The following is a 23,791-nucleotide window of genomic DNA, read 5'->3' as shown; positions in this document are numbered from 1 at the left end:
TCGACTAAGTTTGTATGGTGTTTTAGGACCTGTTGGTGTTTTTAGTTGAGGTCCTGGGAGCCTCGGGTGCGTTTCGGATGCTCAACGGGTCATTTTTGGACTTAGAGAAGTAGTAGATTTCTGGTGTTTTATTGCAGAAATATCCTTCATCGCGTTCGCGAGAGGTGCCTCGCGATCGCGTAGAGCATCTGGGAAAGGCAGCTAAGTTGTTCTTCGCGTTGGCAATGTTGTTCCCACATTTGCGAAGGTGTGGGATCTTAAGCCTACGCGTTCGCGATATGGTTCTCGTGTTCGCGTAGAGGAACGGGGCAGAAGGAGCTTCGGGCATTAAGCCTACGCATTCGCGAAGGGTCCGTCAGTGGACGGTATGCATTCGTGAGAGTCCCCTCGCATTTGAGAAGGAGGAATCTTGGGCCAGTGGAAGATTGTTCATCGCGTTTGCGATCGTGATGTCGCGTTCGCGAAGAAGAACGCACCTGGGCAGAATTTAAGGTTCAAAAATGAGGGTTGAGTTCATAACACAAAAATTTGATTGAGAGCTCGGTAGAAGGCGGAATTTTGAGAGATATTCGGAGGATGTTTTTGGGTAATGATTCCTAACTATTTTATGGTTATATTCCACTAATCTAAGGTTGATTTCATCATTTAATTTCGGATTTTGGGGTTGAAATTGGGAAAACTTTGGAAGAACTTCTTCAACAAAGATTTCGAGTTTTGAAAGGGGATTTGTGGTCGAATTTGAGTAATTTTTATATGGTTAGACTCGTGAATGAATGAGTGTTTGTATTTTGTGACTTTTACCCGATGAGATGTGGGCCCCACAGAAAATTTTTGAGTTAATTTCGGAATTTTTGTTAAAGTGTTGATTTCATTAATTAGATGAGTCTATTATGGTTGTATTTATGATATGTAATTGCTTTTGTTTAGATTTGGGCCATTCAGAGCCGGATATTCGTGGGAAAGGCATTGTGACCGATTGATTGAGCTTGGTTCGAGGTAAGTGGCTTGCCTAACTTTGTGTGGGGGAAATCCCCTTAAGATTTGGAACTATTGTGATATGTGAGTGCCATGTACGTGAGGTGACGAGTACGTACACGGGTTAGTTGTGGTAAAAATCAATTTTCTTACTGAGCAACAACATGTTTTCCTGTTATTTTGAGTTATACCATTTTTATGAGTACAAATCTATTTTCATTCTTAATTGAGTTATTCCAATATGTGTATCTATCATGTTTAGTCTAATATAATATGTCTATGTGTCTTAATTGTTCATGTGAATTCTGTGCAGCATGCTTAGTGAATTTCCTTCTTCTTCTCTGGCCGGTACTTAGTCTAAATTGTAAGAATGTTGTGATGTAGTTGTATTTCTATCGTTCGCGCTGCATATTTACTTTGGGACTATGGAACGGTATTCTGGGAGATCCCTCTGTCTTGCATATTTACTTTGGGACTATGGAACGGTATTCCGGGAGATCCCCCTGCACATTTACGTTTGGGACTACGAGACGGTATCTCGGGAGATCCCCTGTTGTGTTTCTGTGTACTGAGTTGTTACCTTCTATGATTTCATTGTTGTTAAATTTCAGCCTTTATTTTATTGCGGTATTACACTCTATATTATTTTATTATATATTTACCAGTAGGGCCCTGACCTGACCTCGTCACTACTCGACCGATGTTAGGCTTGGCAGTTACTAAGTACCGATTGTGGTGTACTCATGCTACTCTCTGCACATGTTTTTTCGTGTGCAGATCCAGGTGCACCTTATCAGCCGCACTATCAGTGAGCCGGGACAGCTTTGGAGACTTCAAGGTATATCTGCCGCGTCCGCAGACCTCGGAGTCCCCTTCTACTCTTTCTCATGTCCATTATCCTCTGTATTTTTCCTTGTTAGATTCTGATGTATAGAGACACTAGATTTTTTCTTTTGTAGTTTGTGATTCACGATGTTCCGAATTTTGGGATTTGTTGTGTATTTTTAAATAGTTGGTTAAATTTATATTTTTATTTTATTATGCCGCAAAATGTTAGGCTTACCTAGTTGTAGAGACTAGGTGCCGTCACGATGTCACATGGAGGGGAAATTGGGTCGTGACAAAACCAATAAAGGAACCATGTACAAATAAAAGGAATGCTACGAATAATACAATAGCAACAAGACAAGTCAAGTACGTGACAATTAAGGAGTACAAGTAAAACAATTAAAGTAAGTAGCAATTAATCACGGGGTCATGGAAGGGACAAACATTCCAATACAAGAATAATTAATGACTAAGTAATAAATTACAGCATAGAAAGTAATTAATACATGTAACAGTTAAGACATGGAATAAGACAATCATGAAATATGAGAAAGCATGGAAATAATTATTTTGACGGCATATATATACTCGTCACCTCGGCGTTACACACGTAATTCACATAACATATAGTTCAAGTGTACCTCATTCCCTCAAATCAAGGTTAAACCCAATACTTACCTCACTCCGCAATCAAGTCAAAGCTCAACCGGGGCCTTTTCTCTAAATTTTGCCTTCACACCAATCGAATCTAACCAAAATCGACTTAATATCATCAAACAACACTAGAAAAATTAATTACAATATAAAGCAAAGATATTTATACTTTTTCAAAAAGTCAACAAAAGTCAATCTTGGGCTCGCTTGGTCAAAACCCGAGATTCGGACCAAAACCCAATTATCCATTCACCTACGGGGCCGATTTTGTGATTAGTTTCGAAATTCAACCTCAATTTGAGGTCTAAATTTTAATTTTACAAAGAACCCCCAATTCTACCCAAATTCCTAATTTTCTACCATGAAAGAACATAGATTAAGGTTAGAAGTTAATGGGTGTTGATGGAAATGGAAGAAAACGAGTTAAAATATACTAACCTATAAATTGGGGATAAAATTCCTCTTCAAAACCGCCTTTAGGCTGAGCTCTATTGTGAAGATGGTGAAAAATGAAGGAAATCCTATCTTTGGGACATTTAAATCACTAGGCGCCAGCCCTTCTTGGCCTGACGCTATCACGAAGTGCAGTGGCCTTCGCGTTCGTGAGGGGTTGTACGCGTTTGTGATGGTTTGTCCCCGGCAATTGCGTTCGCGAGCCTGGGTAGTTATTTACTATTGGGTAGTTGTTTACTATTAGGATTCACATTATTCATATGGTTATAAAACGTTTTTAGCATCGTAGTCAAAGAAATTTGTATTAGATTATTTTTTAGGTTAGCAAGAAAAAAGGTGGCGGCTGAATTTAAGGGAAAAAAAAGAGGAGTACAAAGGAGTTGTTCAAGCTTTGGTAATATTTTCACTTTCTTCAATGTTACAATGCTTTTTCTCTAAAAAGAAAAAAAGTGGCGGCTGAATTTAAGGGAGGAAAAAAAAGGAGTACAAAGGAATTGTTCAAGCTTTGGTAATATATTCGCTCTCTGCAATGTTACAATGCTTCCTTATCTAGCAGTTGTGTTTGATTGAGTGGTTTTGCTTCATACTTATATATATTTCAATTTTTTATATCGAATGTACGCGAATATAAATATGTGTGGCTACATATTTATATATATTTTCGCTCATGGTAGCGAAGTTATGTTGAGATATGATCCTTTGTGTTGTATTCATGTGTTTTGGTTCTACGGTGTGTACTAGGCTCTTAGCATGGTGTTGTGATGGTACTTGTTAAGTTGGCGGGACAGTCCTCTCGTTTGAGTCATTTTCAGGATTCAGTACATTTGGTATGTTGTTATTTGGTGCACGGATTGTGGCTTTAAGCTGTATTGATGTGTCATGTCACCAGAGTGATTATGTTAGATGGGATGAGGTCATCGTACTAGAATGGGTGCTATCGGATCTGATTACAGTATATTTGGAAGGATATTGATGCTTATCGGCTTAGAAATTTGCTATAGTTCCTATCGAAGGTGAGGGAGTTCCACAACTTGTTGATCTGGCGAATGGTTTTGAGTTTCTGCATGTTTCTTTCATCGTTGGCAGTATATGAAGTTGTTAGAATAAGGCTTTGTTTGATAAGAGGTTTATTACTAGCATTGGGTTGTTTTGAGCAGCTACTGTATTTATCTATTATCGCTATGAGTGTTTGAGTTATGTGGTATATCATGTGATTTCATCTTGAGTTATGGCTATGACTGGATTCAACTTGTTCAGACTTATACAGTGTGTATATGCGAGATTCTGATCTTATCTAAAATTTCGGATGTGGAAATTGGATTCTAAGGCTTATGGCCTAGGTTGGATTAATAAATTTCAGTCATGTTGTGTTATCACACCTATATAGGATAGGGTGATGTGGGATCACCCCCGGGTATGTGCAAGGTAAGGTTACACTGCGGTTTGATGGTTATGAGAACAACTCTGGGCACGTTCGAGGATGAACGTATGTTTAAGTAGGGGAGGATGTAACGACCTGACCGGTCGTTCTGAGCAATTGCACTTCGCTCGGTAGTTTTAGGGCATGAGTAGCTATGTATGATGTATTATGACTTATGTGAATCATCGGTTTTGGTTTTCAGGTTATTCAGAATTGATTTGGAAGAAAGATTCTCAGCTAGAAGCTTTAAATTTGAAAGGTTTGACCAAGTTAGACCTTTTAGTATTTGACCTCGGATTGGATTTCTGATAGTTCCGTTGGCTCTATTGGGCGATTTTGGACTTAAGAGCGCGTCCGGATTGTGGGTCGGAGATCCATAGTAGAATTTAGCTTGAAATGGCGAAAGTTGGAATTTTGTAAAGTTTGACCGGGAATGGACTTTTTGATATCGAGATCGAATTTCGATTCCGAAAGTTGGAGTAGGTCCGTAATGTCAAATGTAACTTGTAAGCAAAATTTGAGGTCAATCGGACGTGATTTGATAGGTTTCGGCATCGATTGTAGAAGTTGAAGTTTCAAAGTTCAATGATTTTGAATTGAGGTGTGATTCGTCGTTTCGATGTTGTTATATGTGTTTTAAGGCCTCGAGTAGGTCCGTGCTATGTTATGGGACTTGTTGGTATGTTTGGACGTGGTCCCGAGGGGCTCGGGCGTGTTTCGGATTGATTTTGGAGCATTTTGGAAACTTTGGCTAAGGTTCATTGCTGCTGGTTCTGGTGTGACCGCACCTACGGCTGGTTTGCACAGGTGCGATGGTCGTAGAAGCGACAGTGGAGCCGCAGAAGCGGCGAGTGATGCAGAAGCGAAGGTTGTGGGTGCACCTGCGTGTGCGCAGAAGCGGGGAGATATCCGCAGGTGTGGAAGGGCTAGTCTCCATGGGCTTCGCAGAAGCGGAGGTCGCAGATGCGACATTTAAACCGCAAATGCGGAATAGCTGGGCAGAGTTATAAAAAAATCGAGGTTTTGGTGAGGTTTTGGTTATTTCTCCATATTTTGAGATGTGGGACTCGGATTGAGGCGATTATTTGAAGCAAATTTCATCACAAGGATTGGGGTAAGTGTTCTCTAATCAGTTTTGATTATATTTCACGAATCTATCTTCATTTTTGGCAATTGGTTGATGAATTTTAAAGAGAAATTGGGGGTTTTGGCCTAAAGTCTTATAATATAGATTTTTGAGTTTTGAACATCGAATTGGAGTCTGAATTGAGTGAAACTAGTATGGTTGGACTCGTAAACGGATGGGTTGTTGACTTTTTGTGAGTTTTGTTGGGTTCCGAGGTGCGGGCTCAGGTTGGGCTTTTGGGCCGATTTCGGGCTTTGATTCAAGATTTGATCTTTTACGATCGGGATTGGTTCCTTTAGCATTGTTTGATGTATTTGAATTGTTGTTGGTCAGTTTCGAGCCATTCGGAGGTCGGAACGCGCGGGGTGGCATCTTCGGAGCATCGTTTGACTTGCTCGGCATTGATATTGGCTTGTTCGAGGTAAGTAACTCTTCTAATCTTAGTGCTGAGGGTATGAAACTACGAAATACGTGTTATGTGATTGGTATTGAGCTGGCGCACATGCTAGGTGACGGGCGTGTGGGCGTGCACCATGTGAATTTAGACTCTTTGTTCCCATGGCACTGTATAGTGGTCCTATTTTGTTGATATCCGTGTTTTCACCATGTGATAAAGTAGTTAAGCTGTCGATCATGCTAAATATCATGTTTAGGCTTTATGCTGATATTGTTAGGACCCATAGTGGTTGTTTCTTGTTGTCATCTCACTGATTTCATTGATATATTATACTGAGTCATATTCATGCATTCATATCATATCTCAGTCTCAGTTGTTATTTATTGATACATCATATCATTGTTGTCGGGCTAGTTTCATGGCATTGTGAGCCCATGAGTGAGACTGGAGAGATTGATGACTGAGTGAGGCCGAGGGCCTGAGTGAGAGTGACATTTTGGGATCGGGCTGCACACCGCAGCATATGATATTGATTATATTTTTTATGGATCGGGCTGCACGCCGCAACAAGACTTCGGGCTATATATATATATTATTTGATCGAGTTGCACACCGCAACGATATTGGATCGGGTTGCACGCCGCAACAATATTAGATCGGGTTGCACGCCGCAACAATATAGCGCTTGGGCTGAAGGATCCCCTCCGGAGTCTGCACACCCCCAGTGAGCGCAGTCGACTATATATATATGTGTGGATCAGGTTGCACGCCACAGCAGGTATTGTACAGCGCTGAGTGATTGAGTGTGCAGAGCCTTGAGCATAGTGAGAGAGAATGCGAGACAGTGAGATTGAGTACTCTGAGAGTGTGAGTACATGAGTTCATCTCTGAGATACATTGCATTGACATGCACACATGACATACCGGCATAGAGATGTATTTTCCTCATGTTGTACGGTATCACATCATTCATGATTTCTCACATATATTGACAGATGGATATAGTGATGCATTTGTTTTACACTGGTTATCTGGAAAGAAAATGAAACATCTTATTTATTATGGAAAGAATTTTGGAAAAATTATTGTTTTCAAACTTATTCATATTTTTGGTAACTTTGGTAAACGATTTGGGTTTCATTGAAGTACTTGAAAGGCAGAACTATTTTCAGAAATCATATTTTTGTGGAGCATTTGATTGTTGGATTACTTCTGCTATTACTTGTTTTATGTTGTTATGAACTATTGTTGGTTATTGAAGTTAGGACCCGACCTTGGTACAAGCTCGTCACTACTTTCAACCTAAGGTTAGGTTTGTTACTTATTGAGTACATGGGGTCGGTTGTACTCATACTATACTTCTGCACCTTGCGTGCAGATGTTGGCTGCTGATGTTGTTGCGTTCGATGGGAGCTGGATTGAAGATGTACCTGTGTCCCGGTTGTAGCTGCCTCTTGTTCGTGATAGCTTTAGATCTGTAAAACTCTGTTTATGTACTTTTCAAACAGATTCTGTATTTATTTCATTTTCGCTTTGTAAACTCTATTCTTAGAAACTCATAATTTGTACTACCAGTTCTTGGGGAATGTATAAGATTCAGATATTTATTTACTTTATCAGTTTATTGATTGTTATTGGAATTGGTTAGAGGTTAATTGGCTTACCTAGCGGGTTGGGTTAGGTGCCATCACAACTAGTGGATTTGGGGTCGTGACAATTTCGGAGCGAGGTAAGTCTCTTGTCTAACTCGGTGAGGGGGAAACTACCCCCTAGGTGTTGTAATTGATATTTATTACTTGTTGCGGGGGCTACGTACGCACGAGGTGGCGAGAGTCCGTACGTAGCTAGATTCATGTCATTGTCCGTGTAGACTTAGGTTCACACCATACTATACTTATATTATATGGGTTCTCCTTGCTCGTTAAATTCCTTTATTTCGCTTTACGACTTGAGACTAGAAATGCGTAGAGTGATAGACTCGCATTTGTAGAGATTTGATAAGTTTCATGATTTGCCGCGCAATAATGGTGTTCCTCTTACAGATTTCCCACGCGTCATGCGTTTTCATTGAAAGGTTTTCCTTTAAAAAAATTATAACTCACGCATTTATTCGTGAGTAGGGGTCAAGGACCCGTTTAAGCTTCTTATTCTAATAGGATCGGGTAGTTCGCCTCGGTAGAATTTATGTACCACACTCTCATGGGAGCGGGTCGTTCGCCTCGGCAGATTAATAGATGCATCTATGGTTTGTGTCGTTCGACCCTCGGCGGTGCACAGATTATGGTGGGATTAGGCCATACGCCTCGGCATTTCTATAAAATTTCCTCATGAAATCGTGCGTAACATATGGCAAGAAGCCAGTGTATCTGTGAACTTTTCCTGATTTGAATTATTCTAACCTATTTGGTGAGGTCCATTATATATATATATATATATATATATATATATATATATATATATATATATATATATATATATATATATATATATATATATACACACACATACATATATATGCTCCGGTCAAGGAGGAAATTGCTAATTGAGGGTTCGAGTTTATTGTAAAGAGGAGAATTGTACCACGTATGTATACTTGTTTATTTTGTTTATTTACGTTGCCTCATAATTGTTCACCTCTTTACTGTACCCGATATTATTGGACCACTAGTAAGTGTTGATGTCGACCCCTCGTCACTACCTCTCCGGGGTTAGGCTGGATACTTACTGGGTACACGTTGATTTGCGTACTCATACTACCCTTGCTGCACATTTTTGTGCAGGTACATTTATGTTTGTTGGTCCTTTGGCGCGTAGGCGCGGATGATGCGGGGACATACCGCGAGCTGCATTTCATGTTACGATTTGTGGCCGACAGAGTCTCCTTCAGAGTTATTTATATTTTTTCTGTCTAATTTGTATTCCTGACAGATGCTGTATTTTATTTTACTTCTTAGTTGATGCTCATGCACTTGTCACATCGGATTTTGGGGGTGCTTACGGGTTATTCATTAATGTAGTTGCAAAAAATATTTTCATTCACTTTGTAAATCCCATTTTGTATTATGTAATTAAAGAAAATTTTAATTTCAAATACTAATATGAGTAACTAGGATAATCATTTATTGTTGGCTTGCCTGACCGCGATGTTAGGCGCCATCACGACCTTTAATGTATTTTGGGTCATGACATTAATATTGACGAGGATCTTGAGCTCAAATCTGTCATGAAATTTGGACAGATAAATGATTAGTCAAATGAAAAATACGCAATGAAATTTGACTTCACCTGAAAAATGTGAAGTTGGACAGATAATCCCAACAACTGAAAGTATAAATTCAGTGGTGGTATAAATGTGTTCTTGTACGAAAAAGGTCAAGTCGATTGACATAAAGACGACTTGTGACACAAGAAGATTTGTAAATATCCTAGCATTGATTATATGGAGACATGTTCTCCTGTGGTGGTAGAGTCATTTCAGATTTTAATCTGGCAATACATGAAAACCTTGACATGCATATAATGGAAATTATCGAAGGATTTAAATTATTCTGAAGCATATTAAGGTTCCCAGGAAATTTATTAAATAAAGCTTCAGAAAATTCTTATGTGAATTAGAGCGATCATGGCGTACATGATTTGTTTGTGTCTAATATAATTGGTGCACTAATGTATCTTGCTAGAACTATGAGCACAACAATATGCAAGCAAGATAGAGGTTTATTCCTATATGAAGATATTGGAATACTATTAGGATTATATTGCAAAAGGAATCCTTGATATAGATTGTTTATTCTAACAAATATTGCCAAAGTTTTGTTGGTTATGCAAATGCAGGCATTTTCTGAAGTTCGTTCTTCAAACAATCTATTTGTATGTGAGGGTACTGCTATATTATTATTTCACAAGACAATCAATTGTTGATACTTATTCAACAATGTCAATATACTAGCAACTAATAAATCAAGTCACTCAACACACAATCGATGTGTGACTTTACTTTGAAGAGAAGACTCCAATAATAGTGAAGACGATGATGTTTTCTAATCTCAATTGAAAAAAATATATATTGAAAGAGACATAATAAATCATATATTTCATCAAAGTTCTTTATCAGATACAATCTTGACCGAACGGTGAAATAGATGTTTAATGAATTTGTTCGCTTGATAATTTGGTGATTCTATTCAACGAAGCATGATCCACCTCAACATTTGAGAAGGTATACAGGATCGAAACACATCATCTAGGTGAAATAAATTGAGGTTTTCATCAGGGGGAGTCAAATACGCGATGTACTCTTTTTCTCTTAGCTACGGTTTTATTCCACTGGGTTTTCCTGTCAAGGTTTTTAATGAGGCAGCAAGGAATGCGTATTACATGATATGTGTACTCTTTTTTCTTCACTGGGATTTTTTTTCCATAGTATTTTTTCCTATCAATGTTTTAACGAGGCATATTATCTATGAACATCTAAGGGAGAGTGTTATAAAATCTTGAATTATGTTGGATGTCCACAACCACCAAAGGAGTAATGCTCACTACTCTTCTCCATTATCTCCATAACTTTCACTACTATAATACCTATGGAGTTATGATTGTAACTCCATAACCTCCCCATGATCTTCCTTCATGATCTCAAATACTTAATGACATATTTATTTACTTTTCATGCCTATATAAAGTCCTTGTAATAGATGGAAAGATCACACAATTGAAGAAGAAATAAGAATCTCTTCTCTATTTCTCTCTATATCTCTTAACTTATTTTTTCTTGTTCTATATTTTTATTTTGATCTATATTTCATAACAATTTCTTTGTTTTGTTACATTTTGGTTATAGAATTACTCCTTCCGTTCACTTTTACTTGGTACGTATACTGAAAATATATTTTCATTTTTATTTGTCACTTTACGCATATCAAGAGAAGACAATTTTTTTCATGTTTTACCCTTAATTCATTAACCAACATTTATTGAATAAATAATGATCAATTTTTAGATTTCCAATGCTTAATATTAGAATTCACAGAGAACTCTTTATTATCCCCCTTCGTTAAATACTAAAGTCATCTTTATTCTTTTGTTCTTTTGAGCATTTTTTTCTTTAGAAGTTATTTGGAAATTTCGGTTCAATTATTGAGTATCAATTAATAGGGTTATTGTGGTAAAATTATCATGCCAATCATTATTTCTTAAGATGCGTAAAAAGTTAAAACGTACTAAGTAAAAGTGAACGGAGGGAGTATCACTTAATTAATGAAAAAACAAATCTAGCCTTTAAAAGTTCTTTTGTCCACGTGGTATTTATCAAGAGGACTATTGACAAATGCTGGAGCTAGCGTTACTGGAGCAGAGCCCATCCCATAAATGATGTTCCCTCCGGTCCAATTTAATTGATTTTTTTGGTTATTTTCAAATATATTAAAGAATTTACCTTTTAGCATTAATTAACAATAAAATTGATCATATTAACCTGAATTTATTTATTGAAAATATAATAGACATTCCAAGACTCTTCACTCCAATGGCAACTTCAAAAAAAATGTTAATTCCTTTTTAATATCTGAAAAAATTAAATATTATGAACTACAAAATAAAATCAATTAAAGTAAACTGGGAGTAGTGGTTTTGTCCACCTTCTTATGTTATTGAGGCCAAGATCGAGGCAGAACTGAGGATGTCTGGGCAGAACCGAGGATATCAGCTACAGTTGCTCATGACAAGGGAGCGGGTTTCGGGTGCTACCTTTGATGAGGTTGTCGACATTGCTCGGCAGATTAAGATGGTTCGCAGTCAGGAGAGGGTTGAGCGGGAGGCCAAGAGGCCTCGTGGTCAGGGTAGATTTAGCGGTGCTCCTTTTGGGGGTCAGTTCCAGCACGGTAGAGGTCGTCATTTCAGACAGGCTCAGTCAGCTCGGCCATTTCATCGGGGTGCATCATCTGGCCATGGTTCTCACAGTTCTCATCAGGGCCACTCATCACTTAGTGCCCTTCCAGTTCAGAGTTCGTCCCGTGCTCCACCTGTTCAGGGCTCTTCCATGCCAGGTTCTTCTACCAGTCATCCTGGTGCTAGGGGTTCCCTTCAGTTTCTGCCGCCAGCACCAGGGAGTTGTTTTGAGTTTGGGGAGCTTGAGCATATGTGGAGGCAGTGTCCTCGTCGTCATAGAGGTCTATCTCAGCAGAGGAGTCAGCCTCCGACTACAGCACCAGCTACCTCACCATCCGCCCAGTTAGCTCGGGGTGGAGGTCAGTCAGCTAGGGGTCGCCCTAGAGGGGGAGGCAGATCAGGGGGTGGTCAGGCCCATTTCTATGCTCTCTCTGCCAGACCAGATGCTATTGCTTCAGATGTTGTGATTACAGGTATTGTCTCAGTTTGCCACAGAGATGCCTCAGTATTATTTGACCCTGGTTCCACGTATTCATATGTTTCCTCGAATTTTGCTCATTTTCTGGATATGCCCCGTGAGTCCTTAGTTTTATATGTACATGTATCTACTCCTGTAGGCGATACTATTATTGTGGACAGCGTATATCGATCATGTGCGGTGACAATTGGGGGTCTGGAGACCCGAGTAGATCTATTATTGCTCAGTATGGTTGACTTTGATGTGATATTGGGTATGGATTGGTTATCTCCATGTCATGCTGTTCTAGATTGTCACGCTAAGACGGTGACGTTGGCTATGCCGAGAATTCCGAGGGTTGAGTGGAGTGGTTCTGTAGATTATGTACCAAGTAGGGTGATTTCATATTTGAAGGCTCAGCGCATGGTTGAGAAAGGTTGCCTATCTTATTTGGCTTTTGTGAGGGATGTTAGTGTAGAGACTCCAGTCATTTATTCTGTTCCGGTGGTACGTGATTTTCCGGATGTGTTTCCTGCAGACCTACCGGGCATGCCGCCTGACAGGGATATTGACTTTGGTATTGATTTGGTGCCGGGCACTCAGCCCATTTCTATTCCACCGTATCGTATGGCACCGGCGGAGTTGAAGGAATTGAAAGAACAGCTTCAGGAACTCCTTGATAAGGGGTTTATTCGGCCTAGTGTGTCACCTTGGGGTGCACCAGTTCTATTTGTGAAAAAGAAGGATGGTTCCATGAGAATGTGTATTGACTACAGGCAGTTGAACAAGGTCACAGTCAAGAACAAATATCCTTTGCCTCGTATTGATGATTTATTCGACCAGCTTCAGGGAGCGAGGGTGTTCTCCAAGATTGATTTGAGGTCCGGTTATCACCAGTTGAAGATTCGGGATTCAAATATTCTCAAGACAGCTTTCAGAACCCGATATGGCCATTATGAGTTCTTGGTGATGTCTTTTGGGCTGACCAATGCCCCAACAGCGTTCATGCATCTGATGAACAGTGTATTCCAGCCCTATTTGGACTCATTCATCATTGTATTCATTGACGACATCCTGGTGTACTCTCGTAGCCAGGAAGAGCACGCTCAGCATTTGAGGGTTGTATTGCAGAGATTGAGAGAGGAGAAGCTTTATACAAAGTTCTCTAAATGTGAGTTTTGGCTCAGTTCAGTAGCATTCTTGGGACATGTGGTGTCCAGTGAGGGTATTCAGGTGGATCCGAAGAAGATAGAGGCGGTGCAGAATTAGCCCAGAACGTCCTCAGCCACGGAGATTAGGAGCTTTCTTGGTTTGGCAGGTTACTACCGTCGCTTTGTGGAGGGATTTTCATCTATTGCATCGCCCTTGACCAAATTTACCCAAAAGGGTGCTCTATTCAGGTGGTCGGATGAATGTGAGGAGAGCTTTCAGAAGCTCAAGACTGCTTTGACCACAGCTCCAGTGTTAGTTTTGCCATCAGCTTTAGGTTCTTACACCGTGTATTGTGATGCCTCGAGGATAGGCATTGGTTGTGTTTTGATGCAGGAGGGTAGGGTGATTGCCTATGCCTCGTGCCAGTTGAAGACCCATGAGAAGAACTATCATATCTATGATCTTGAGTTAGCAGCCATTGTTCATGCCTTGAAGATTTGGCGTCATTATTTGTATGGGGTTCATTGTCAGATCTATACTGATCACCAGAGTCTGCAGTATCTGTTAAAGCAGAAGGATCTTAATTTGTGTCAGTGGAGATGGTTGGAGCTTCTTAAGGACTATGATATCACTATTTTGTACCATCCGGGGAAGGCCAATGTGGTGGCCGATGCTTTGAGTCACCGGACAGAGAGTTTGGGGAGTTTAGTATATCTTCCAGCAGCGGAGAGACCTTTGGCATTAGATGTTCAGACCTTAGCAGGCCAGCTTGTCAGATTGGATATTTCGGAGCCTAGTCGGGTATTGGCTTGTGTGGTCTCCAGGTCTTCTCTTTATGACCATATCAGGGGGCGTCAGTATGATGACCCTCACTTGCTCGTTCTTCAGGACAGGGTTCAGAGAGGTGATGTTAGGGATGTGACTATTGGTGATGACGGGGTGCTAAGAATGCAGGGCCGGATATGTGTGCCTAATGTAGATGGGCTTCGAGAGCTGATTCTTGAGGAGGCCCACAGCTCGCGGTATTCCATCCATCCGGGTGCCGCGAAGATGTACCAGGATTTGAGGCAGCACTATTGGTGGAGGCGGATGAAGAAGAATATAGTTGGATTTGTGGCTCGGTGTCTAAACTGTCAGCAGGTTAAGTATGAGCATCAGAGACCGGGTGGCTTGCTTCAGAGGTTAGAGATCCTAGAGTGGTAGTGAGAGCGGATCACTATGTACTTTGTAGTTGGGATCCCACGGACTTCGAGGAAGTTCGATGCTATTTGGGTTATTGTGGATCGGCTAACCAAGTCCGCGCACTTCATTCCAGTTGGTACTACTTACTCTTCAGAGTGGTTGGTTGAGATTTACATCTGAGAGGTTGTTCGCCTGCATGGTGTCCCAGTTTCCAGTGTTTCATGTTTCCATGCTCCGAAAGTATATTGGAGATCCGTCCCATGTTTTGGATTTCAGCACGGTTCAGTTGGAGGGTGATATGACTTATGATGTGGAGCCGGTGGCTATTTTGGATCGGCAGGTTCGAAGGTTAAGGTCAAAGGATATAGCTTCAGTAAAGGTGCAATGGAGGGGTCAGCCTGTGGAGGCCACCTGGGAGACCGAGCGGGAGATGCGGAGCAGATATCCACGCTTATTCGAGACTCCAGGTATGTTTCTAGACCCGTTCGAGGACGAATGGATATTTAAGAGGGGGGTGATGTAACGACCCGGTCGGTCATTTTGAGAGTTATAACCCCGTTTTCCCCATCTCTACTTCTTTTTGTGTTATTCAGTTATATTATGTTATATCGGGTTAGTGGGTTCGAGTCCAGAAGGAACTCGGAGTGAAATGAGACACTTAGTCTCATAATTGAAAAAACAAAAATTGAGTTAGAAAAGTGGATCGGATATGGACCTATGTGTAAACGACCTCGGATTTGAATTTTGATGATTCCAATAGATCTGTATGGTGATTTTGGGCTTAGGAGCGTGTCCGGAATATTATTTGGAAGTCCGTAGAGGAATTAGGCTTGAAATGCCGAAAGTTTTATTTTCGAGAAGTTTGACCGAGGGTTTGACTTTTTGATATCGGGGTCGGAATCCGATTGTAAAAATTGGAATACTACTGTTATGTCATTTAGGACTTGTGTGCAAAATTTGAGGTCAATCAGACGTGATTTGATAGGTTCCGGAGTTGTTTGTAGAAATTAGAAATTTCAAAGTTCATTAGGCTTGAATTGGGGTGTAATTCATGGTTTTAGCATTGTTTGAGGTGATTTGAGGATTCGACTAAGTTCGTATGATGTTTTAGGACTTGTTGGTATATTTGGTTGAGGTCCCGAGGGCCTCGGGTGAGTTTCGGATGGTTAACGGATCAAAACAATTGAAATAGAACAGCTGCTGCAATTTTCTTCTGTTGGAAATTGCTTCTGCCCAGAAATCGAGCCCAGATGTGAGCTCAGGGTCGAGGGACACGATCGAAGCCCAGATCGAGCCCAGAGTCGAGGGCCACGATCGAAGCCATAATCGAGTCCAGAGTCGAGGGCCACGATCGAAGGCATAATCGAGGGCCAGGATCGAGGGGCGGGATCGAGGACCTCGATCGAAGGCCAAGATCGAGGCAGAACCGAGGATGTCTGGGCAGAATTATAAAAACAGGGACTTCATCCCATTTGCCATTTTTGACAAATTGGACTTTGAGGAGAGGCGATTTTTGATATATTTTCAAGGAAAACTTGAGGTAAGTCCCTTGTGATCATTTCTACTCCATAATAGTGAATTATCATCGAATAATCCGACTAGATTACATGATTTTGAGGTGTAAATCGGAGACTGGAACTTAGAAATTTGGAAATAAGATTTGTAGATTTGAGGGTCGAGTTGGGTCGGATTTTGGTAAAATTGGTATGGGTAGACTCGTGGTTGAATGGGCTTTCGGATTTTGTAACTTTTGTTGGGTTCCGAGACGTGGGCCCCACAGGCGATTTTTGAGCTAATTTCGGGTTTTGGTCTAATTTTTGTAATTTTTCTTGTGGAATTTATTCCATTAGCACGTATTGATGGTATTGTACTGATTTTGAATAGATTCGGAGCATTTGGAGGCCGAGTCTAGAGGCAAGATCATTGTGGGATAGAGATTTGACCGGTTTGAGGTAAGTAACGATTATAAATCTAGTCCCGAGGGTATGAAACCCCAGATTTCGTATCATTCTATTATTTTGAAGTGGCGCACATGCTAGGTGACGGGCGTGTGGGCGTGCACTATTGGGGATTTGTGACTTGGTCCATCCCGTAGCAACTGTAAAGTTGCATACTTTGTTAAAACCATTTATACTTATATGATTTAGAAAGATTTTCTGTAAATCGGGCTGAATGCCATGTTTGGGCCTTGCGCCAATGCTGTTTGGACCCTTAGGGGTTGTTTCTTATCATCCTCTCACTGTTTTCGATTGAAAATCTATACTCAGTCATGTTTATACTTGTTTACCGCATAACTCAGTTTTATGACTCCATTTTGATGCATATAAATATTTTGGGCCGAATGCCCTGTTTTACTGAAATGCCCGAGTGGCTTGATTTGTGAGGATTAGTGTGGATCGGGGCTGCCCGCCTGCAGCATAATTTATGACTGAGTGAGGCCGAGGGCCTGATTTGTGAGGATGAGTGTGGATCGAGGTTGCCCGCCTGCAGCATACTTTATTATTATCGCACGTGAGTTGTCTGTGTAGATTATAGCACTTAGGATGAAGGAGCCCCTCCAGAGTCTGTACATAACCCCAATGAGCGCAGGTACCTACTGAGTGCGAGTGCCGAGTGCTGAGTGACTGGGAGGCATGAGCGATTGTGAGGTATGCCCGAGTGGAAAGAGTGATTGTGAGGTATGCCCGAATAGGAAGAGTGATTGTGACGTATGCCCGAGTGGCACGAGTGACTGTGAGGTTTGCCCGAGGGGCTGTATATGAGTGATGTTTTGCCCAAGGGGTTGTTTATGATTTCATCATTTTTGCTCACATTTGCATTGAGCCTTTGTTTGAAAAACTGTTGGAAAATGTCTTTAAATGATTTTTACTGGAATTAGGTTTAAACGAGATGTTTGATTCAAATCCTGATTTTTAAGAGCATGTGGTATTTTATTGAGATTTCCTGATATGAACGTTATATGCTTTATTACTCGTCACTACTGATCAGTCTTTATTACTTACTGAGTCGGCGTACTCACATTACTCCCTGCACCTTGTGTGCAGATCCAGGTGTAACTGGACATGGTAGCGGTTATTGAGTGTTCTGGTTGCAGATTTTTTTTGGAGATAGCAAGGTAGCTGTTTGGCGATTGTAGCCCCTGCTCTTCTCCCTCTTATCTTCCTCTAGTTGTATTTAGCTATTTTCCGGGCTGAGTTAGCCTTGATATTGTTAGACAGATTGTAGTATGTGCTCATAACTAGTGACACCCCGATATCGGTCTTTTCTTTTTCGCACTTCTGTTTTTCTTTTATTTGAACTCTTTAAATGGAGGTTTTATGTTAAATAACCTTGAAATTATCTTTGAAATAAAAATATCATTTTATTTTGGAAATGAGTCGGCTTTCCTAGTTCCACGATAGGCGCCATCACGACAGGGGTTAGTTTTGGGTCGTGACACTGTTGTTCGTGGTAGCTTTAGATCTGTAAAACTCTGTTTGTGTACTTTTCAAACAGACTATGTATTTATTTCATTTTCGCTTTGTAAACTCTATTGTTAGAAGCTCATGATTTGTACTACCAGTTCTTAGGGAATGTATAAGATTCAGATATTTCTTTAGTTAATCACTTTATTGATTGTTATTGGAATTGGTTAGAAGTTAATTGACTTACCTAGCGGGTTGGGTTAGGTGCCATCACGACTAGTGGATTTGGGGTCGTGATAGATTGGTATAAGAGCTCTAGGTTCATAGATTCTACAAGTCATGAGCAAGTGTCCAGTAGAGTCTTGCAGATCGGTATGATGGCGTCCATACCTATCTTTGAGAGACTATAGGACATTTAGGATATACTTCCCATATTTCTTTCCTTATCGTGCGGCATTGATTCAGCTTGAAGCCTAACTCTTTGAATTCCTTCCACACATTCGTGTGCGCACATGAGCGCTCAATATCAGTTGTGCATTGACGGTTTGTGATTCCATGGAAGAGGTGTGAGATGTGATTTCAGTATGCTGATGATGGGCCAGTCTGAAGGACTTGAGGCCGGGTTTGACTGTAGCTTGAGCACAGAGATGTTGATTGTGTGAGCACGTGATTTTGGACTTATATGTCCGGTAGCGTCCCTATGAGTGAAATTTGTGGCTCGATGAGCTGTTGGATGGCTATATAACGAGTATGATATGACTGCGGAAAGTATTCAGATTGTTTGAATGTGACGAAAAGAGTTTGATTGAGATGTAAATTTGGTGCTTGATTTCCGTCTTGATTTGACGTATAGTCTCGAGTTATGGGTGTGTTGAAGGATCTTTTCATGTTATTTAGTTGGGGAATGAAGTAGATTTTCATGTCGTGATATGAGTTCAGACTCAGGAGGATTAAGGGGTTGCTTAATAGATATGACTGTAGAAGGGTATAGAAGGATGTTAGTTTAGGCTAAGCAGGTGGGGTATCTCTTGAGGGATGTCCTGAGGTTGCGCGATCCCTATGTTGTTTTGTTGAGAGTTCTCTTTTACCAGTGCATTATATGTAGTGTAATTTGAGTTTGGATCGCTTGTGGAATCTGGCTTGACTGTTACGAGGATGAATGCCAGATTTGCAAATGATTGAGGTATTATATGGTTTGTGTCACATGAGCTTAGGAAGGATTTAGTTGAATTTCACTACGGAATTATAGCAGTAATAGAGTATGGGCATTGTGAGTTATTGTGTGCCCTGATCTATGGCTTGGAGCCAAGTGGGGGAGTCTGTTATGGATAAGTTGATTGCACTGTTATGTGTTGAATTGGTTTCAATTTGAGGCATACTGGTGAATCAGTTATGACTGGCAGAGGTGGAGTTCGAGGATGACTCGAGTAAAGGAATTTCTGGATACGGGTTTTATTATACTTCTGGGCATATAGGAAACACTGAATGATTGAGTTGTTATCCGTAAAGAATGTAGGGTGCATGGAGTAGGGAATTCACTCGGTTGCTTAGAAGTGTGGATTACTTCTTAGGGTGTTGGTGTGCAAATGGGGCACATGTCGTTTGGTATATTTGATCAGTTTAATTGGGATTTGAGTAGAGTGGATGACTCTCGAGAATAGTTCTAATGGATGCAAGATTTAAATATGGCGATTGAGAATTTTGCAGATTTGTGCATGACTAAAATCAGAGGGTTACACTGGATGGTGTCGAGACTCACAGTATTTATACATCATTGTGGATTCTACATTTCAGTATCAGGAAGGTAAGATGAACAACTTGAAATTCACAGAAGGTCTCTTCAGAGTAAGTATTTTGGTTGTGGTACTTTTGGGATACATAAAGAGGGAATTCAGGGGCTTATAAGCCGTAGGGATGTGTGATCATATGCTAAAGTTCGTGGGGCAAGTTTTGGTCAAGGTTAGTAGTGTTCTAGCAAGGAAATGTATCAATTCGAAGGCAACTCGGAAGGAACTCAGAGAATGAGGACAGCTTGGTAACGGGTTGGATCAGCACAGTAACAGATGTGATTGGCTCTTTTGGTTCTTATGATGTAGCGAGTTTCTACAGGTATTTCATGGCAATGCTCTTGGTGTTTTTGGCGACCTGCATAGCTTGGTTGAGTTAGAGGGATTCAATCCTGACGGGCTGGATTTGTGCAAATAGGATTCGGAAAGTTCTTGATAGTTTATACCACGGTTAGAGATGTATATTTCCTACCGGCGTGAGAAGCATATGATGTATAGTGATTTTCTCCTGGATGGGATCAAATGTAAAGTTCTTGGCTAATTAAATATGCAGTTGCTTGTGACTCGAAGTGGATTACGAAGCTCTCGTATTTTTCGTATGATGGCATGGTATGTGCGGTGTGTTGTGTAGGATTGAGAATTGCATGTGTAAGGTCACGGTTCAGTTTTGAAGGGGAGGTCATGGATCCTTAGGCAGCACGGACGGTTTCAGAGGACTAGGTAAATGATATTACTATTTGGTATTGCTTGATGAGGGTGTACATTTCAGAAGGAGGATTGTGTTTTGATTTATGGATACTTCATGGGCATTGTGGCACTCTCCTAGTTGGTCGACGGCTGATATTCAATTTTGCTTTGTGGCACAGAAGAATTTTAGGAGTATTCCTCGTGGGATAATCGTGTATGAGAGATGTGTCAGATATTCAGGCGGTGGAGTTGAGATCAGATATGGTGATTCGTGTGTTCTATAGATTTGGAGATTGGGAGTTCTCATGAGTAGATTGTTTCGTAGTTGTGGACTGTGAAAATGTAGCCAAGGTTAGTCAGAAGATAGTATGTGTTGTGATTCAGTTATTGTGAACTTTCAGAGGGTTATTTATCTATTGTGGGTGACGAGAGTTGATTTGGTGTTCATTGGTAGGCCCAATATGGATGTGTGTTCTGCACCGAGTCGGACTGGTTGGCTCCAAACTGCCATTGTTGAAGGATGTGCCATTCGGTTGTTGTTGAGCTTATTCGTGTTCTGAAATGATTTGTGAATTACTCTTCTATGCCACGAGGAGTTGTGATTCGTTGGTTATACGCACATCTGGTGCGGTTCTATTTGAGCTTTATAGCAGAATTTGAGCAAGATGAGTATTTGGGTATTGCATGATTGATTGCGCGTTGGCTATGTTCTTTCCGGATTGTGTTATTGGGTTACTTCAGCTCCACGGTTATGGTAATGCACTTGGGGTACTTGATGTCGAATTTCGCGTGGTTATTGATTTTGAGCAAGGTGGCTCGAGGTATATAATATGGACCAGCATTTGGATGGGTTCACGCATGGCAGCGAAGTTATGTTGAGATATGATCCTTTGTGTTGTATTCATGTACCTTGGACGAATACAATGGCAATACTAGTTTGTCATTACTTTAACGGACCATTCCTTTTCTTTTCTTTTTTTACCTCTTTAGTGTACTTAAGTGCTCCCTTCGGTTCATTTTAATTATCTTGTTTCTTTTTTAGAAATTATTAATAAGAGGATTTTTTATTACTATACCCTTATTTAATACTCTTCAATTCTATGTTTCTTATGCTATGTAGTCAATATTTCTACTTTCAAGAATATTATTTAGTAAGGGCAAAATGGGAAAAAAGTTAATTTTACCTTGATATTTTAAAAGTGACAACTATTTTGGACCAGATATATTTAGTAACCAGGATTACTAATATGGATCGGAGAAAGTAACTTAGAGCATGTTTGGCTTAGCTGATTTAAATTACCTGATAAACATCAAGTGTTGAAAAACACTTTTAAATGTTGAAACTGATTTAATAAATAAGCAGTTATGTGTTTGGATAAAAGTGATGAAACTGATAATAAGTTGTTGAAATATTTGATGGAAAAAATGCAGATAAGCACTTTTTCTATTAATTGACTTAAATACCTCAAAGTTGTTAACCCTAATAAGGGCATGATGATTACAAAATTTTATATTCTACGGCGATTCAAATACAAAATAATTTTATGTCTCAATTTATTTTTAATACGAAGTTTATTAGATTTTTATGATTAACTGAAGTAAAATCTTGAACCAACAAATTTCTTGATTTTCATAACCAGATTTTGGTACTTAATGCATTTAAAGAACATTTGTAAAGAGTTACGAGGAAATCATGTGGTTCTTATGATGAAACCATCCGTATATTGATGCAAAGAAAAGTGGCAGCGATGGATATCAGCATCTCGTTCGACGATCTCCTCGTTGGAAGTAGTATATTAATATTAGGGATAGAATAGTACTAAAAGTTTTGGTCAAACCTAAAATGCTTGTAAGCTGAAATTTGATGAGTTAGGAGTGATCAACTTATAATTTATTTTGGCTTATAAGCACTTGACTTATAAGCAAATTTAATTTTACCAAACGTGTAGAGAAGTTGAAAAAGAATTATAAGCCGATTTAACCAGTTTATAAGCTCAGTCAAACACCTTCTTAGAAGAAATAAATGCCAATTTTGTAATTTTTATGTCATTATCACACATTTTAAAAGAATGGTAACAATTCGTCGGTATAAAACTTTGCTTACAACACGGATCGTTCCAAAATATAAGGAATTTTACCTTATCATAATCCCTCTCAAAAGGAAATACATTTATGTTAGTTACTACTAATAAAGTTAGTTTTCCATATTCCAATAGTTATGCCCCATGTTATATTTTCTTTCCTAGAAAAAAGGTGGAATAAAAAGACTATGTCGGTTATAACTCCCTATATATAACAATGAAACCCTAAACCCTTTAAAAGCAGACCTCTATACTTGTGGCCATGGAAATCACTATAGAAAAGGATGAAGTGGAGAAGATGATCTACACAACTACTATAAGTGTCAATAATAAAGACACCATATTGGAAACGTTATGGCATGGTAGACGCCTTTATAATTATTCAGATGAGGCCCCCGTTAACAATTGGATATCTATGATCAAAACAATTCAAGAAAAGAAGAGAGAAAAGTCACTAATCATTAGTCTTTTGGCCGATCGTAGTGAACATTACAGGAATAGCACTTTTTTTATGGAGATATGATTGGCTAGACCACTTGTCAAAAAATCCCTTTGAGCTATTACAAGTATGTGTTGATAATCACTGCCTTTTTCATCAAACCGAGATTCCAACAAATAAGCATCATGTTTATCGTAAATATAGTCCCCCAACTTCTCTCTTGAAATTTCTCTCTGATAACAAGAATATAGTAGTTGGCATAGGGATTGAGGATGTGGCCAAGAAACTTGAGAACGATTTTAATATAAAGATTAGCAAATGGGTTGATTTGAGAATTGAGGCTAGAAAAAAGGGTTATGGTCAAATTGCTAATAATTGTAGTGTGGTGACATTGGCTAAGAAGGTTTTGGGTGATGAATGGGATGTGAAGGAGCCTACTAACATGAACTGGTGGGCCAATGCAGATTATCGCCTTCAAGACTTTCTTTCAGATGAAAAGGTTAAATTTGGATCGTTGGAAACTTTTCTTGCCTATAGAATTGGCACAAAGTTGTTAAAAGATTAATTACTAGGTTACTATTGTTAATTTCGATCCCCTCTATTTTAGGTTAATTTCCTACTTGTAGTTGAGGACCCTCTTTTCCATATAATTCTTGTCTAGGGTTTTTTAAGATTGGTCAATGTATGTTATTTGCTTTTCGATACATATATTGGTAAGCATTTTTTTCCATTTCCTTTTCTTCTTTCTTTGAAAAGAAATTACTTCTACTGCAATTGAACAGGCTAGCGATTGCTATTTGCTGGACAATGAAAATACAAGTCCAAAATCGGAAAAAAGAAAAAGGTATAAGTCCAAATCCCAC

At 39.7% G+C, this 23,791-nt stretch overlaps 1 protein-coding gene across 1 annotated transcript in view; it reads left to right on the top strand.

The window, feature by feature from the left end:
- Positions 1-23,493, top strand: part of LOC138897823 (uncharacterized) — a 43,378-nt gene extending 19,885 nt beyond the window's left edge. Inside the window, exon 2 of the mRNA XM_070183842.1 lies at positions 23,133-23,493. Coding sequence (XP_070039943.1) covers positions 23,133-23,493 — 361 coding nt within the window. The remainder of the gene's footprint in view (positions 1-23,132) is intronic.
- Positions 23,494-23,791: the final 298 nt, after the last annotated feature.

Source organism: Nicotiana tomentosiformis, chromosome 8 (genome assembly GCF_000390325.3).
Source record: "Nicotiana tomentosiformis chromosome 8, ASM39032v3, whole genome shotgun sequence".
Taxonomy (NCBI): Eukaryota; Viridiplantae; Streptophyta; class Magnoliopsida; order Solanales; family Solanaceae; genus Nicotiana; species Nicotiana tomentosiformis.
This window is presented reverse-complemented; position numbering and strand designations above follow the sequence as displayed.